The sequence below is a fragment of the Corythoichthys intestinalis genome, chromosome 22 (genome assembly GCF_030265065.1).
Source record: "Corythoichthys intestinalis isolate RoL2023-P3 chromosome 22, ASM3026506v1, whole genome shotgun sequence".
In the NCBI taxonomy this organism is placed as follows: Eukaryota; Metazoa; Chordata; class Actinopteri; order Syngnathiformes; family Syngnathidae; genus Corythoichthys; species Corythoichthys intestinalis.
The window spans coordinates 21,110,482-21,127,860 of record NC_080416.1 but is presented as its reverse complement, the minus strand read 5'-3'; the positions used below and the strand labels follow the sequence as shown (position 1 = coordinate 21,127,860).

Here is a 17,379-nt window from a genome sequence, read left to right as displayed (position 1 = left end):
CAGACCTTTAAAGGCTAAAGCAGCATTGTATATTCTCTATTGCCAAGATAAGAAAACAATGCTTCCAAACAAACAAGATGGAGCGCAGCCTAGCTTTAGACACATCCTAAACTACGGTGAAGAGAGTGAGGGAGAGGCACAGCACATCTCACATGAGTGATATGACCCAAATACTGCTACGATTCAAGCTGACGTACTCCACGTACAATAAGAAAATGTCACGCATTGTAAACATATCACAGAAACTATGTCACATTTTTGTCTCGTTGTCGTCTCGCCAGACAAAAACTGGCATTTGCTCGTTATGTTCACGTCATCATGATGAAGAAATTGTTTCTTTGAGGAAATACGGTATTTATATATTTTTTATATATTTTTTTAACCTTAACTGCTTGACATGGAGAATAGAGAACAGAGTCTCCGATTGATCTGAACAGTTTTAATGCATCACATGGGAGTACGACATTCATCCATTTTTATCATTCAACGCACCTCCTTTATTAGGAGAAAGCTGCAAACAGGATGGATTATGGGAGGAAAGGAAAGAGGGAGAGAGAGACAGAAAAAGCACAAGCAACAACATGAAATACATTAAACGCCTACGCTAACTAACTATACTGTAAATATGTTGGAGCTATTGTTAGCTAGTTTTATTTCCGGTTGACATCATGCGGGGGGTGTGAGAGTTAAGTGATGGGGAGGGGTGAAGTGTACCTAAATCAGCTATGTGGTCTAGAACCCAGTATTTGTGTGAATCCCTTGCCGTTGTGAATATGTTGGCATCTATGCTGTCTCATCGCTAATCCTGACACTGAGGTTTCCTACTTGACTGCTCGTCGAGGAAATATTTTCGATATTGTGATTTTTGATGAAAACAACACTGGTATGAATGTGAGTGAAAACGTTTGTATGCGTCGGCCTGTTGAAGTAAGTTTTGGTGGCATCATATATTATATAGAAGTCCAACTAACGTTAAATCAAAATTCAATTCAAATACTATGCCATGAACAATGAATGTCTATGCTTAATGTGTAATACAGAGCATACACACTGTAAAAATATACAGTGTATCACAAAAGTGAGTACACCCCTTGCATTTCTGCAGATGTTTAAGTATATCTTTTCATGGGACAACACTGACGAAATGATACTTTGACACAATGAAAAGTAGTCTTTGTGCAGCTTATATAATAGAGTTCATTTATCTTCCCCTCAAAATAAGTCAAAATATAGCCATTAATATCTAAACCCCTGGCAACAAAAGTGAGTGCACCCCTTAGAAACTATATACAGTGCCTTGCAAAAGTATTCGGCCCCCTTGAATCTTGCAATCTTTCGCCACATTTCAGGCTTCAAACATAAAGATATGAAATTTAATTTTTTTGTCAAGAATCAACAACAAGTGGGACACAATCGTGAAGTGGAACAACATTTATTGGATAATTTAAACTTTTTTAACAAATAAAAAACTGAAAATTATTCGGCCCCTTTACTTTCAGTGCAGCAAACTCACTCCAGAAGTTCAGTGAGGATCTCTGAATGATCCAATGTTGTCCTAAATGACCGATGATGATAAATAGAATCCACCTGTGTGTAATCAAGTCTCCGTATAAATGCACCTGCTCTGTGATAGTCTCAGGGTTCTGTTTAAAGTGCAGAGAGCATTATGAAAACCAAGGAACACACCAGGCAGGTCCGAGATACTGTTGTGGAGAAGTTTAAAGCCGGATTTGGATACAAAAAGATTTCCCAAGCTTTAAACATCTCAAGGAGCACTGTGCAAGCCATCATATTGAAATGGAAGGAGCATCAGACCACTGCTAATCTACCAAGACCCGGCCGTCCTTCCAAACTTTCTTCTCAAACAAGGAGAAAACTGATCAGAGATGCAGCCAAGAGGCCCATGATCACTCTGGATGAACTGCAGAGATCTACAGCTGAGGTGGGAGAGTCTGTCCATAGGACAACAATCAGTCGTACACTGCACAAATCTGGCCTTTATGGAAGAGTGGCAAGAAGAAAGCCATTTCTCAAAGATATCCATAAAAAGTCTTGTTTAAAGTTTGCCACAAGCCACCTGGGAGACACACCAAACATGTGGAAGAAGGTGCTCTGGTCAGATGAAACCAAAATTGAACTTTTTGGCCACAATGCAAAACGATATGTTTGGCGTAAAAGCAACACAGCTCATCACCCTGAACACACCATCCCCACTGTCAAACATGGTGGTGGCAGCATCATGGTTTGGGCCTGCTTCTCTTCAGCAGGGACAGGGAAGATGGTTAAAATTGACGGGAAGATGCATCCATCCTTCCAAATACAGGAACATTCTGGAAGAAAACCTGTTGGTATCTGCACAAGACCTGAGACTGGGACGGAGATTTATCTTTCAACAGGACAATGATCCAAAACATAAAGCCAAATCTACAATGGAATGGTTCAAAAATAAACGTATCCAGGTGTTAGAATGGCCAAGTCAAAGTCCAGACCTGAATCCAATCGAGAATCTGTGGAAAGAGCTGAAGACTGCTGTTCACAAACACTCTCCATCCAACCTCACTGAGCTCGAGCTGTTTTGCAAGGAAGATTGGGCAAGAATGTCAGTCTCTCGATGTGCAAAACTGATAGAAACATACCCCAAGCGACTTGCAGCTGTAATTGGAGCAAAAGGTGGCGCTACAAAGTATTAACGCAAGGGGGCCGAATAATATTGCACGCGCCACTTTTCAGTTTTTTATTTGTTAAAAAAGTTTAAATTATCCAATAAATGTTGTTCCACTTCACAATTGTGTCCCACTTGTTGTTGATTCTTGACAAAAAATTAAAATTTTATATCTTTATGTTTGAAGCCTGACATGTGGCGAAAGGTTGCAAGGTTCAAGGTTCAATACTTTTGCAATGCACTGTACATCCATAAATGTCCAAATTGAGTACTGCTTGTCATGTTCCCTCGAAAATGTCATGTGACTCATTACAGGCGTGCTGTCAGCATTGCTGCAGAAATTGAAGAGGTGGGGGGTCAGCCTGTTAGTGCGCAGACCATGTGCCGCAGTCTACATTAATTTGGTGTGCATGGCTGTCACTCCAGGAGGAAGCTTCTTCTGAAGACGGTACACAAGAAAGCCCGCAAACAGTTTGCTGATGACATGTCAACAAAGCACACTGATTATTGGAACCATGTCTTATGGTCGGGCGGGCTTTTTGTGTACTGTCTTCAGAAGAGTCTTGAACAGTGTTGTTAATCTTACATTAAAAAAGTAATTTATTACAGTTATAAATTACTTCCCCCAAAATGTAATTGCGTTAGTAACTCAGTTACCTGAATGTAAGAGTAATTAGTTACTAAAGTGACTAGTTATAATTTTCTTTTTTTTTTCTTCTTTTTTTTTAACAGGTGTAGCTTAATGTGAAGTTTAAAGGGTTTTTGGGACAATTGGGCCAAGCCCAATTCTTTACACTCCACTTAAATAGACACAGGGGTATTGCAATAACTAGATAGTCACCTTTGCTATGTGTGGAAGTCATTTAATGTTGTGAATCAACTGTTAAAGTTGTTAAAATTGCTCCCGTTATTGCATTAGTTCCCTTCTGTCTACTTTCAACATGTGTAAATTTTAAAACTGTTCCATCATTCAAAGATAGATTTAAGTCAATATTTTGCCGATTTAGGAACATTTTAGATAAAAAAGTTACTTAGGTTCGGTAGGAAGGTTATCTACAACAGAGCCTTCCTGAGAGGTCTACTGCTTTAAGATGGCGGCTGTTTACCAAGGCATGTAGTCCTTAAAACATGTTGGCAAAGCAGCCGTGTCTGTCATTTGCATCTAGTCCTATAATATGTGATATCTACCGTATAATGTGGGTGTAGTTTGTAGGCTATCGGCTACAGTCAGGTATTATTGAAGCCACCTAGTATCGCCTTTGCAAAGGCGTCTTCCCCAGTCCTGTTCTCCTCTCTCGTCCCCATGAGGCTGTCTCTCTCAGACTTTTTTTATTCAACCAACTTAGTAACGCATAGTAATGCACGCCTTTCCGGCCTCAGTAACAGCGTTGCCAAGATGAGAAATTAATTAATTAATTAATTAATTAGATTACTCACTACTGAAAAAAAATAACGCCGTTAGTAACGCTGTTATATTCTCACACCATGATGAACAACACTGATGCTGAAGCACTCCTGTAACGAGTCACATGACATTCTGGAGGGAAAATGACAAGCAGGACATTTAGGGATGTACGTAGTTTCTAAGGGGTGTACTCACTTTTTTTGCCAGGGGTTTAGATATTAACGGCTATATTTTGAATTATTTTGAGTGTAAAATAAATTAACTCTGTTATACAAGCTGCACACAGACTACTTTTCATTGTGTCAAAGAGTCATTTTGTCAGTGTTGTCCCATGAAAAGATATAAATATCTGCAGAAATGCGAGGGGCGTACTCACTTTTGTGATACACTGTAAATAATGCATCATTCAATAATGACATAATTGCTTTTAAATATTCTATTTTAAATATCATTTATCAATTATAATTGTGAACAGGCAAACAGCTACTTTTAAAACTTGGCAAAAGCTACTTTTAAAACTTAAAAGTAAGCCAGTAAAGTAATACAAATGTGCACCTGAAAAATATCAATGGAATGAAATTGATTACACTGAAGGCACCAAAATGTGTGAAAAATTCTACAACCCTAATGCAAAAACATAAGCACTCACGCAGATGAAAATTTGATTTCCAAGTGTTTTATTCCCAAAAACCTCAAAATAAGCTTCAAGTTCAATAAAGTAGAATAAGCTTGGACACAATGCAAAGCATCATATACAGACGGATAAAATACATTTTATATATTGCAGACAAGCCATGGTGGGTCTTACATATGTACAATACTTATGTAAACTTTTATTTACACTCTTTTTACATATACAAAAAATGTTTCTATTTTCTTTGAATATATTTATATATAGATATATTTATACAATTTCAATAGACTCCCCATTAGTATTTGTACTACAATCATGGGAAAATTATGTGTCAATTCCATTTTTTTTCATTTTATATTACAAATGTATTTTCACAAAAATATATCTCTGTACAAAAATGTTTTTTTTTTTTTGTCTTGTTTATATTCTTTTTTTTTTTTTTTTTGAAGCGACATTACATAGTACTCTTCTGTTTACATTTCTTTCTTTACTTAATCCATCTGCCTTTTGCCTTTTGAATGTTCAGCCACAAAGAACTCACTTAGGTGTGTTTGAGTTGCCATGATATTTAGTCTCCTCCAGTGGTCAATTCACATATTTTCCTAACTTCTGTAAAAAGGAGGAAAATATATATTTATATTTTTTGGGACAGTTGCAAAGGAAAGCACACAGTAGAGTATTTTGTGCTAAAAAGCATTTCTTTTGACAATACTGGCAAACTCCTAATATCAACAAATTCAGACACAGTAAATTAAAGACATTCAAACAAATTATCAGTCCTTCAATATCTCAATAATTGAGTCACTGTACAAGCTGGATTCGTAGAAACTTCAGGGTTTTGCTGGATAATAGACCTGAATCACATCAAATGGGACTGATTAACAGCAGTGAGAGTGGCTTTGGCTCAGTTGCCCACAACACAATGCGACAGTCGTGAAAAGAAATAATGGTTGACCCCAAATATGTTACATTGCCTGACTCTTGGATTGTGTAGTACACACAAACTGTTGCATCAGAATAATAAAAATTGTGAGCTCTTAATCACATTCCTGACTGACAGGAAATTTAGTGAACTCTGCAGGAAGTAGAGCAGAGGGTCTGTTTCATTATAGACGAGATGGTGAGCTGAAGAGAGAGCTGTGCCTTGCTGATAACAAAATATGTGTCGAGGATGGACAGAGTCTATGTCTTTAAATATGCAAAGAGAACCAGGACAGGGCCAGATTAAAGCATAACTCCAACTTCCTCATTTAACTTCAGTGCACTTTCTTTGAGAAAACTTTATGGAATAAACCAAAATTTTTGCAAAATATTCCTACGACTATACTGTAATTCGTGCTAACTAAAAACTTTCATTCAAAGAAAATACACAGTTTTTTAACTGAGTAAAACCTCATTGCAAACAAAAGTAAGTAATGCAACATTAAGAACAAAAGTTAATGCGATAGTTTTCTTTGGTTGGTTATATACAATTTTCCCAAAGCATGCTACAACCAGTTGCGCAAACGAAAAATGTAAGCAAGCACATGTGTCACCAGACACTGATTAAGACCCTACTGAAGAGAAAAATGATAATTATTAAAACATCAGACATCTTAAAAATAATAATAAAATAAAAACCTCAGTGTAGAACTTTCAGTTGCTTCACTAGTATGCATATGTAATACTGACCATCCAACTATGGAATTTAGAATTAAGCCAACTGAAGCCGTCAAACCACAATAATGAGGTCATGGCAAGGCACTATGATTAACATAAAGTGCTGACTGGAAATTGGAGAGAGTGGAACACATTGAAGGAGAAAGGTTCAAGTCTGTCTTTTAGACTGAGCCCTTTTGTTTACACATAAACAATCATCATACCATGCTCCTTCCGTTACAGTCTAACTACTTTAATAAGAAATAGTTCGATCTAGAGCACAGCTGTATCCTGACTTGCTTGGTACAAACTCAATTAAACTTTTGAAAGGGTATATTCAAATATTTCATGGAGGAAATGTAGGTGGAAACTCAATTAGAAGGGACAAAGACTCATTGAATGGATAAAAATATTCAAGCTGTAAGAAATATTTGAAACAATATTAGAAGAATAAAAAAATAAATGAACCTCCATACAACTTTGAGAACTGAACTGCAATGCCTGGCTAGATAACATGTGTTCTCTACTTCCTGTGAAATCTCTAAGGTAATTCAATTGTTTCCTTTTCCATCAGTTCTTGGAGGAGACTGAGCAAGGGGCAATATTCTATCTGCGGTATAGCGATAAGTGAGGGCTCTAAAAGTAATAACACAGTAAAAGCAATTACCAGGCCGGAGCCATTCTGATTCAAAGAACACATGACGGTGATTGGTTTCAAAAAGCCTATAATTTTGAGAGGAATTATAGATGTAGGTCACTTCAAATATGTATTTGTATGAACGCTGATTTGTTCTGTCAAAGCCACTCCTCTGCTTTTAACAGTATATACAGTGTATATACAGGATATATATATACTGTATATGATTGTTGTTTTTTTAGACCTTTAGAGAGTCTTGGATTTGTGAAATGAGAAAAACCTTTTACCATGTTACATTTTGATTATTGTACAAAAAAAGAGACACATACAGTTTGTATGCCAGCAGTTTGCCCACCATCACAGCTTTGAAAAATCATTTTCATAGCAAGTCGAAACGAAAAAAAGCAACGCTACAGTTTTTAAGAGGAAACTAAGCTGCCAGAAGTTAGCTTAAGGGAAGGACCACAACGTAATTCAACTGACGTTGATCACTGATTCATCCGCACAGCACACTGGAATGAATGCCTTCAGCCGAATATGTCCAGAGGGTGCTAGAGCGATGCTTTACTCCATCTATGTGGAGGGTGTGATTTTCTTTTTCTAAGAATATATCATATCACACCCACATCAGCTCAGTTTCCATTTATAACTACGGTAGTGACACATTGTCAATGATGCTGCTTTCTTAACAGAAATTATGATGGACACACTAGTGATTCAATAGTTTATGGTTATGCATATTATTTGAATGAAACAAATAAAGCTTTTGGTAACTGATTCGATTGTGTGGAATCGATTTTTGATTAATCGTATCTTGATGCAACCAGTGGATGTGCTATATCAACGAGTATATGGTCTCAAACGGGATAACGTTAATCATTTCATGATTTAGGACCTTCGACGGAAAGATTCCTTTCTTACTTCCATAAGGCTGGTCAAATTAACAACTACTTAACTCACAAATAATTATTAAAACACCCTAAAACAACTGTCTGGGATAAAAGAAAAATTCAACTGATTATTTTAACCACCCATTAACTCATTCCCAATTAGTCAATATGAATAAATATTTCTTTACTATAGCAGCACATTTGAAATAACAGTGTGCTAAATCATACTTTTTAATTCATTATTGGATTATTTGTATGACATTGCAATTCGTTGAAGTTAATCGCACGCGATTAATTACTATTAATATGTGCAATCATTGCCCAGACCTAATATTATCTATAAACTGAGTGTTAAATCTCCTCATGCTCATTTAAAGAACTGTAGTCAAATGCTGACCCCATACTTTTTAGAAGGAAAATAAACCTTTTTTTTAACAATATCTTACTTGTGTGCAGCTTTAAATCTTTGGAAATAGATTAGCAAATTAACATAATTTCAAGATAATTTGACATTTAGTTTTACAGAAGCTTCTCTGAGGGTCAGGGTCAAAAGAGTTGAAGTAGTTGTTGGTGTAATATGTGAGTGAATTGTATAGATAATAAAGAAAACTTGGCAGTTTTTTTTGGAATGATATTCCACATTAAAATAAAGGCCATGACATTAAACCGAGGGGTTAGGTTGCAGATATCAACAAAAAATACACGCACCGCCCTGGAACACTAAGTGCTTTTTCTGCAGCCCTTTGCAACCTTAAAAGCCCTCCACTGGACACCACAGCCCAGCACGATGAATTCAACACAAAAGTCATTAACAAGCTAAAAAACAGTAGGGGCTGACTGTTTGTCTCCAACATGGCCTTCATTGCATTTTAAATCTATCCTCTGGTGGTGCAGACTTGTGGATGAAACCTTTTAACTGCCTCAGGAACAGATGGTTGGGGAAGAAGAGTCCCCTATCACAGACAGCAAGCGGCGTAAAGGGTGAATAAAAATATAAACAAACAAACAAACGGAAACCATAGCAAATAATGAATAATGTCTGTCTGTCATTTAGTTGACTTGTGTGTTGATCTGTGGTAGTAACGGGTTCAAGTCACGATCACAAAATTCCCTCTGAGTTTAGGCTGGGAGGAGAGTGGTCACAGCTTTGCTTCCAGTATTACTTCCACCTGGAATTCAGATTCCGGGGTAAACATTACCTCAAGATGTGGGAAGATGTTATCCAGTCACCAATAGCATTTTGTTGTTGAAGGTTGCTGCGTTGTTTCTTTTATGGGAGCATACAGGTATTTGTTTCCACTGGAGTTGTTTCCTGACCGTTGTTCAGTGAATAAAATAACTGTCTTGCTGTCTTGCACAAGGAACTACAGAGGGATGTCCTCAAAAAATTGATGCATCTCTCATCCCTTAACTGGAAAATCACCACCAAAATGAGTGAGGAAAGTACATAACGAATGTGAGAAATGCACAAATAATAGGCAAGTGAAAATAAGAGTTGTGGAGGTAAGTATGGATTGATGAAAAATGACATGAGAACAAAAAAAGGAGACATTAGACTTTTTTTTTTTAAATGAATTATCTGAAATGTTGCACATGTCAGTCTCTGTACTTGACATACCGTAATTTCTGGACTATAAACCGCACCTTATTATAAGCTGCACTGGCCAAATTTCACAAAATTTTAGGAATAAATGCACACATATGCTGTACCTGACTAAAAGCAGCAGGTGTCAAGACCTTAACATTGGATATTTACATAGAGCTACATCGATGACAGAATCTTTGATTTTTAAAAAATATATTAACCAGATAAACACGTATTAACATAACCAACTCGTGTTTTCTGAATGCTTCAAAACAAATTAACTTTAAAATACAGGTCACTACATTTGCGAAAATACATAATCTACTTTATCTTGCCTTCTAAACTTGAAGTGGATGAAATCCTCTTAAAAACAGTTAACAGCTAGCGCTAGCGCTCATATAGCAACTTTGTTGTAGCGTACTGCGGCAATAAAGTCCTCTGAGTGCCAGTTGAAAACAGCTAATCAATGCTAGCATCTCGTTCTCTTGTCGTAGCAAATAGTGGTTGCCCATCCATTTAAAATTCTTCTTTTGTAGCAGCGTATAACATCAAATGGAGCCATATTAATTTATAAAATCCTGAGTTTCGAGTCAGATTGACGAGCTTCTGGCAAGCTTTATCGGTGCTAGTGTAGCATGTAGTGTAGCAAAATTTGGAAAGCCATTGTCTTTCAGTATGTCCAATTATCAATTTTTTGTTATTTTTGACAAGAAAATATGAAGCTCGTTTGTCCAATTCATATATAAGCCACTTCCTTATAAAAGCTGTGGGGCAGAAATGCCGAGAAAAAAAGTAGCAGCTTATAGTCCGAAAAATACGGTAGGTAGTTGTGTGCTGGTTTCCTCAGTCCGTGTTTCTGTTTCGTTTCTTACCTTGAAAGGAAGCAGTCGTTATACAGCTGTGCACACTGTGCTGACTGTGAACTCTGTCTCGTTGGCTATAATGTCAGTGGGCTGGATGTTGCGATCATACATGGGGTTCTCAAATGTAGCCCGTCCGTTAGTGTTCTCATGGCCAACATAGCCATTGAAAGGTACGTTGGGTCTTCTTCTGGAATAAAACAATGCCATGTAATGGGAAAATCCAATTAAAAAAACATGGTGTCCAATTATACAGTCTATTGTCCCCCAAACTGAATATTGAATGTTTTGATTACAAACTATTTCACTTAACCGAAGTCATTGGCTGCCATTGATGGTGTAAGATGAACAAACCATTTGATGTAAGAAGAAGTGGCAGTGAATGACCTATCAGTGTCACACTGGAATATAATCGTTCTTTGCTAGCCCTACCTTATCAAATGAATTGGAACCCTATTACCGTCCATTGCAGGCAATGAGCGAATATTTTTTGCAATTTAAGATGTATTAACACTTTAATAATTAGCTCTGTTAACACTCCAAATGGAAGGTGAGATGAAGCTCTACAAAAATAAAATAGATAAATTGGGCATTGTGGTGTTGCAGTGCCACAGGGCTCGCCACAGGGCTTCAACACCATGGAAGCGAACACCGAACCTGCAGGCAGTTGCCTCATCAGGTAACACCTGATGAGGCAATTGCAATGAAGGCACTATCCCATTTAGGAGTTGCGTTGGGCGGGAGCTACCCGGAGTGAGAGACTGGAGAGGCATTCCAATGTGTGGTCATGATCCCCCAAGGAGGGAGGTTTTGGTTCGTTTTGTCTTGTTGCTTTTGTAATTTTTGCTTTTTTGCTAAATAAATGTGGGCAACAAGAGCACAGCGTGTTCAAGACCTCCGCTTGCCTGCCCGCCTTCTGACCTGGTATGTTACAGTTAGGCATGTGCCTGTATGAGATTTTGGCGGTATGATAACCAGGGGTGAAAGTGGGCCAGAACGGTCAGGAACGCAGTTCCTGTATAAGATTCAGGGTCAGAACACAGTTCCGGTATAAGATTCAGGGCCGGAATGATGTTCCGGTACACGGTGTTTTGATTTTGAAAATATGACGGCAACTGTCAAAACACTATGTTAAAAAAAAAAAAAAAAAAAGCTAAGCTGCCACACATGCTTTTCATCTCCAAGAAGAAAACAATCCACCAACACTAGATTTACATACACAAGTGTTAACAACAAGCATAACAGAGTGCTTGTGTAGCATAATCCGTTTCCACCAATATTTTTTTTTTTTTTTTAATTTCACGGACGACATGGAGGTTTCCCCAGCTGCTCCAGTTATCTGAGTTTGATGATGATGAGTCACATCAATGTGCGAATGCACGCAGCAAAGAAAAACGCCTGGACTCATTTATCCGTTCAATTGGCTGACATACTGACATGTGATCAGCAAAGATAGTTAGCTCTGATTGGTTAAAACGTCCATGTTTTCTGGAACAGCAAGAAAAAAAAAAAAAGTTGTTGAATTGATGTGACAAAAAAGGGCAATGCAACATAAAATGGATTAAATCTTTAAGCGCAACGAAAGAGTTGAGGAAGCTTATTTATCACATTTAGTTAAATTTGATGGGGAGGTTCGTAACATCTTAGCTGTCAATGTGCACTTTGGATTTATATTTCTTCATTTATGTTAGGCTACTTATTCATTTCCTTATGATTTAAAAAAGTCAATGTTTGCGTGATCTTCAAAATATATTCCATTTCACTCTGCATAATAATAATAAGTCATTTGTACATATTTTTCTGAATGTATGTTACTTATATCTTTTATTATTAAAAAAATAAAAATAAATAAATGTTTACATTAACTTCAATTTTAATGTACATCCTATCTTAAGTAGTTAAAATTGAGATTTGGCATTAAGTATGTGAGGAAATGAGGGATAATAACAATTAGGAGATGGTTTGGGTTATTGCTGTTTTTGTTAACTTTTATTTTGCAAATCATTTAAAAAATACAATTTTGAACGAAAATCAGTTTTTGTATGTGTTACAGAAATAACTGTGCTAAAACAGTTTTCTTTGCATTTCAGTAGTTTAAGAGGTTTTAGCCCCCCCCCCCCCCCCCCCAAAAAAAATAAAAAAATAAATCACATTTCTGGTTCCGTGGCGACCTTCACATCGGGGAGTTCCGGCAAGAAATTCTAGCCACTTTCACCCCTGATGATAACCTTAAGCAAAACTACCGCGGTTTCACGGTATTTGAGATGTATAGGTTCATTTTTTTTTTTCCCATTGAACAGGGTTTTTTTTTTTTTTTTTTTTAAGCCTTTATGGCCAAATGCATCACATTTGATACACCTAAAATTTGATGATTTTTGAGACTAATTCAGAATTTTGACGTTTCTTTTTTGAAAAAACATGATGGATGCAAGTCAACACATGCATCTGCATTCCATAAGAAAAAAAAAAAAAACAGGATTTAGCAAGGGTTATAGATATTAGAGCGCTTATTACACATCTTCATTTTGACTTTTTTTTACAAATTTGAAAAAAAGGTTTCATTAGGACCTTATTTTTCAAGTTATGGGATTCTCTGATAATTGCTTAATGTTGCAGGTATTTATGGGTTAAACTTATAGACTAAACTCACAGCCAAAGCTCAAGTTGCTAAACATTAAAACTAATATAATTATTTTTCACAAAAAAGTAAAAACACTTCTAAATCAAATATATATATTGTAGGCACTTTACTGACTTTAAAGCTCCATCTCAAAATACTTTCTCATTTTCTACATGTTCCTCTCTCAGTCCAAGATATGATGCAGGAATGTGAATATGTTCACCATTTCTGGGTTAATATACCACTACCGCTATTACTATTAATTAGTTGAATATTAATGGAGTGCGAGCAAGAGACAGAGCACGTGTGTATGACTCGTAACATAATTTACACATTATACACACACCCTCTCTCAACAAAGAAAGTCACCAGAGAGAAAAAAAACACCACAGGCTGTAATATGAAAATGTTATTTTGAACATATGTTTCCAATGGCGGAAGACTACAAAAGTACTCGTATAGTGAGGAAACTACTCGCATGCCGTCTTGGCATACTAACTAGCCATGTCAACAGCCTCGTTAACAAGCTTACGTTATTAGTATTTGTTTTACCATCGCTAGACACACGAAACATGCTGGATTGAGCTCTCGTAGCTGGTGGGAAACATTCATAACAGCATTTCTTTGCCTTAAATTTTGTGTAAAATGACAGATGATGGTCACGTAAATTTGAAATCATGTTGGAGGTGTTGCCTGCACGTCGGCTTTCCTTCCTCCTCTAAGCCGCGGCCGTCTGTTTCATTTCGGTAGCTGAAATACTCCCAGTTTACTGGACTAGACTTTGAGGGGGTTTTGAAAAAACTGAACCGGATGGGGAGGTGTAAGCGCCACCGCTCCAAGCAATTTTCGCGGAATTTCTGGGACATAAAAACAGCTAATGACAGAACATTTTAGTGGTTTTGAAACCGTGACATTTTCATTCCACGATAAACCTTGAAACTGGTAACCGGCACATGCCTAGTTACTGTATGTATTAGTCATATTCTAACTCCAAATATCAAGGTTCGAGTACCATTATTGTAAGGCATCAATAATCAAATTTTAGTTATAAAATATGGCCCCTCAATCTATGCTGGTCTAAACAAATACAGTGGTATCTCTACTTACGAATATCTCTACATGCAGATTTATCAGGTTAAGACACGTCTCAACGAGAAAATATTACCTCTTGTTAAGAAATTTCAGGATAAAAAAGGCAAAAATAGAGCATGGCTGGTACTTGCAGCACCCAGAGTTTCCTGAATGTAACATACTTCTAGCCGCTCGGCCATTGGCTATTGCCTAGCATTCCTGGCATCTAGTTGGCTAAGAGGGACCTCTACTGTATGTGTGTATCTCAGCATCATCTTCATTCACCCCTCGTGTTCCAACAGCTTTACATGAGTGAATTAACTTTTATTCTTTATTCTTGGTTTTTGACATTATGCACAACTCAGATTTTATGTTTATTGTGCAATAATCTATTTGTAACATGCATTTTTTTTGCATTATAAAAGATTTATGTCTGAATTTTGGGGGGCTTGGACATTTCCATGGAAAACGCATCTCTACTTACAGAATTTTCAGGTTACGAAACTACTTCCAGAACCATTTAATTTTGTGAATAGAGGTAGCACTGTATAGTGCTTAGTGATGAAATCATTTGTTGTACAGAGGAAGTAAACATGAAATATGCTCGTATAAATTTGTAAATCTTACCTATGTTTATAGAGGTACAGGGCAAAGCCTGCAATGATCATGGCTATAAAAGGCACTAGGATGGCTGCTGCCACTGAACTGCTATTGGAGGCAAAGTTGTAGGCTGTGTTGTCTCTGCTTGGATCTAAATTCTCTGCAAAGAAGTGATAACATTGTAACATTAATTCCATGTCAGTGGACTGTGAATTTGAAGAAACCCAAATCATCAATGGAGATTATCCATCCAAACATTCGCCAAATCTCTAGTCAAAAACCGGAGGTAAAAAAAAAAACTAAACAAAAGGAAAGAAAGAGGGTCTTTATTATAGTTGGAGGGGTGCTGTCAAGAATGTTTAATTTACATAATAGGCGGAACAGACAAGTGACCTTTCAAAGTTTATCCTGGTGCTTTACTTTAATTTCTCCCCCTTTGGGAATGTCAAAAGCCATTGTTGTAAAAATCATTCTTAGTTACAGCCGTGCGCTCCTTGTAAGGCATTTTCCAATTTAGAAGGGTGTGTTGTTGTGTGTGAGTGTGTTTGTGTATGGCTGCGGCATCGGCAGCACCAGCAGAATGACAGCCCACCTGTTTGCTATTCAGCCCCCTTACAAAAATAAAGCTCCAATGAGAACAAATGACAGTTGAGAAGGAATTCAATTAATGGCTTATGTTGTACTTGCCAATCACCCCTCTGCAACGTGGGTGTGAGCACTAACACGCATACACAGATGAAAGTGTATTTGTCCACTGCTGATTTCCAACAAATTAAAGTAACCAAGATGTGCATTAGAAGCCTTTCATACTAGCTTCAATACAAACATGAAAGTTCACTGCCAAAGAGTTACATATAACCAGTCCACCCTCTCATTACAGCAGTTTTCATATCATTGGTTGTTGTGTTCAATGTGGATGCATACTCAACACATACCGTATTGGCCCGAATATAAGACGGTGTTTTTCGCATTGAAATTAAACTGAAAAAGAGGGGGTGGTCTTATATTCGAAGTCTAGACATTATACCCATTCACGACGCTAGATGACGCCAGATATCATTGAAGCGATGTTCTGTCATGACAGATCTCAGCTACTCTCCCCATTCACGACGCTAGATGGCGCCCGATATCATTGAAGCGATGTTCTGTCATGACAGATCTCAGCTACTCTCAACTTATTCAGATTTGTTTCAAGACTACAGGTACAGTTAGACTTCACTTTGATGGTTAATGCAGTTATTGCAATTTTGTTGTTTTATCACAATAGATTGGTTTATTTACATTTCAAAAACCAGAAGCCATTCAATTACGAATGTGATTGCACTTTAGTTTACATATTTAAATGTTCAGATGTTAAAGTGATCCTCTAATTTAATACATGTTGGCTCTAATAAACCACAATTGTTCTCTTGTACTAAAATATGTTGTTAAAAACACATAAAATGTTAAATCAATGGCAATATTTTATAATATTTAGTCCATATTTTGACCGTTAGTTGACGCCATGGTTTGCGGGCTCGCAGTGATGACGTCAATGGCATCTTTCCAAATGTGTAGCGTGTTCAACAGTTGCTTATTGCTGCCTAAATCCGCAAAGTAAAATGCCACGATGTGCTGCTTTTGGATGTAATTTCCAGTCAAATGGAAACAAGGGGAGTGAAGTGAGTGGTCAAGGTGGAATTATTATTTTTAGTGAATAAATGTGCATAAGTGGAAGGTTCTCCCCCTTTTTGGTCCGTGTGTGCACGTATCCTACCCACCACGTGTTGCAACTGGCGCCCGAACATGTATCCTGGATCCTCAGTCAAGCAAGATCCCACCGCGTCTGCAATATTGGTTTCGGATCTGTCCATTGTTTTGATTCGTCGGTCCCACCGCGGCTTTTCGGATCAATCTATTTTGTGGAATCGACGGCCTGATCGTGGCTGGAACATTGCCATGGGATCGGTCTAATTCAAACGCGGATTTGGATTACTATTCCGATCATTTTTGTTGACTATTCTTTGTGGGAGTTTTCCCCAAATCATACTAAAAAATTAAAGCACTGTGGCACGCTACAGTGACGACAGTGACTGACGTGGACCTTACAACAATGTTGGAGTTTGTCAGGGAACACGGGTTTGCGTACTGCTGAGCTCCCCAGTTGAAGAGTGGTCAAGGTGGAAATATTATTTTTTGTGAATAAATGTGCATAAGTGGAATCTTTTCCCCTTTTTGGTACTTTTATACACGTATCCTAGCTACCACGCGTTACAATGTACAAGACATGGATTACACAAGGTGTGCTCTTTGGTAGGGTGACCATATTTTGATTTCTAAAAAAGAGGACACTCAGCCCAGCCTCAAGATACTTGAATTTTACTCGAAGTTCACTCAAAGATGCCTATATCACTTTAATATATTTAAAGTGTGCCCCCTCACTCTGGAGGGAAAAATGCAGTTTGAAAAAAAATAATGACTTAAAAAAAAAATATATATATATATATATATATATATATATATATATATATGTAGCTACATATATAATGAAGACCCATAGAAATGTAGTCCAATCAATACACATACACACAGTAGGCTATGTGCCAACTAAACATTTTTATAAATTACTATCACGACAATTGTCCTTGACAAATTGTTATGCCCATTCAATTGATGTTCTCATTCAATGTTCTAGATTGCACACAAACAAAAACCGAAATAAACTGACAAAATATTCAACCAGCATGTTTCCAAATGTAGCAGTTCAAAACTACGTTTCCCATAATGCCTAGCGCGGT

At 37.2% G+C, this 17,379-nt stretch overlaps 1 protein-coding gene across 1 annotated transcript in view; it reads right to left on the bottom strand.

The window, feature by feature from the left end:
• Nucleotides 1–4,603: 4,603 nt before the first annotated feature.
• Nucleotides 4,604–17,379, bottom strand: part of csmd2 (CUB and Sushi multiple domains 2) — a 295,070-nt gene continuing 282,294 nt past the window's right edge. The window contains exons 70-72 of the mRNA XM_057828476.1: nt 14,630–14,762; nt 10,324–10,501; nt 4,604–9,277 (exon numbers count right to left, since the gene is read on the bottom strand). Of these exons, the coding sequence (XP_057684459.1) occupies nt 10,342–10,501; nt 14,630–14,762 (293 nt within the window). The 3' untranslated portion in view covers nt 4,604–9,277; nt 10,324–10,341. The remainder of the gene's footprint in view (nt 9,278–10,323; nt 10,502–14,629; nt 14,763–17,379) is intronic.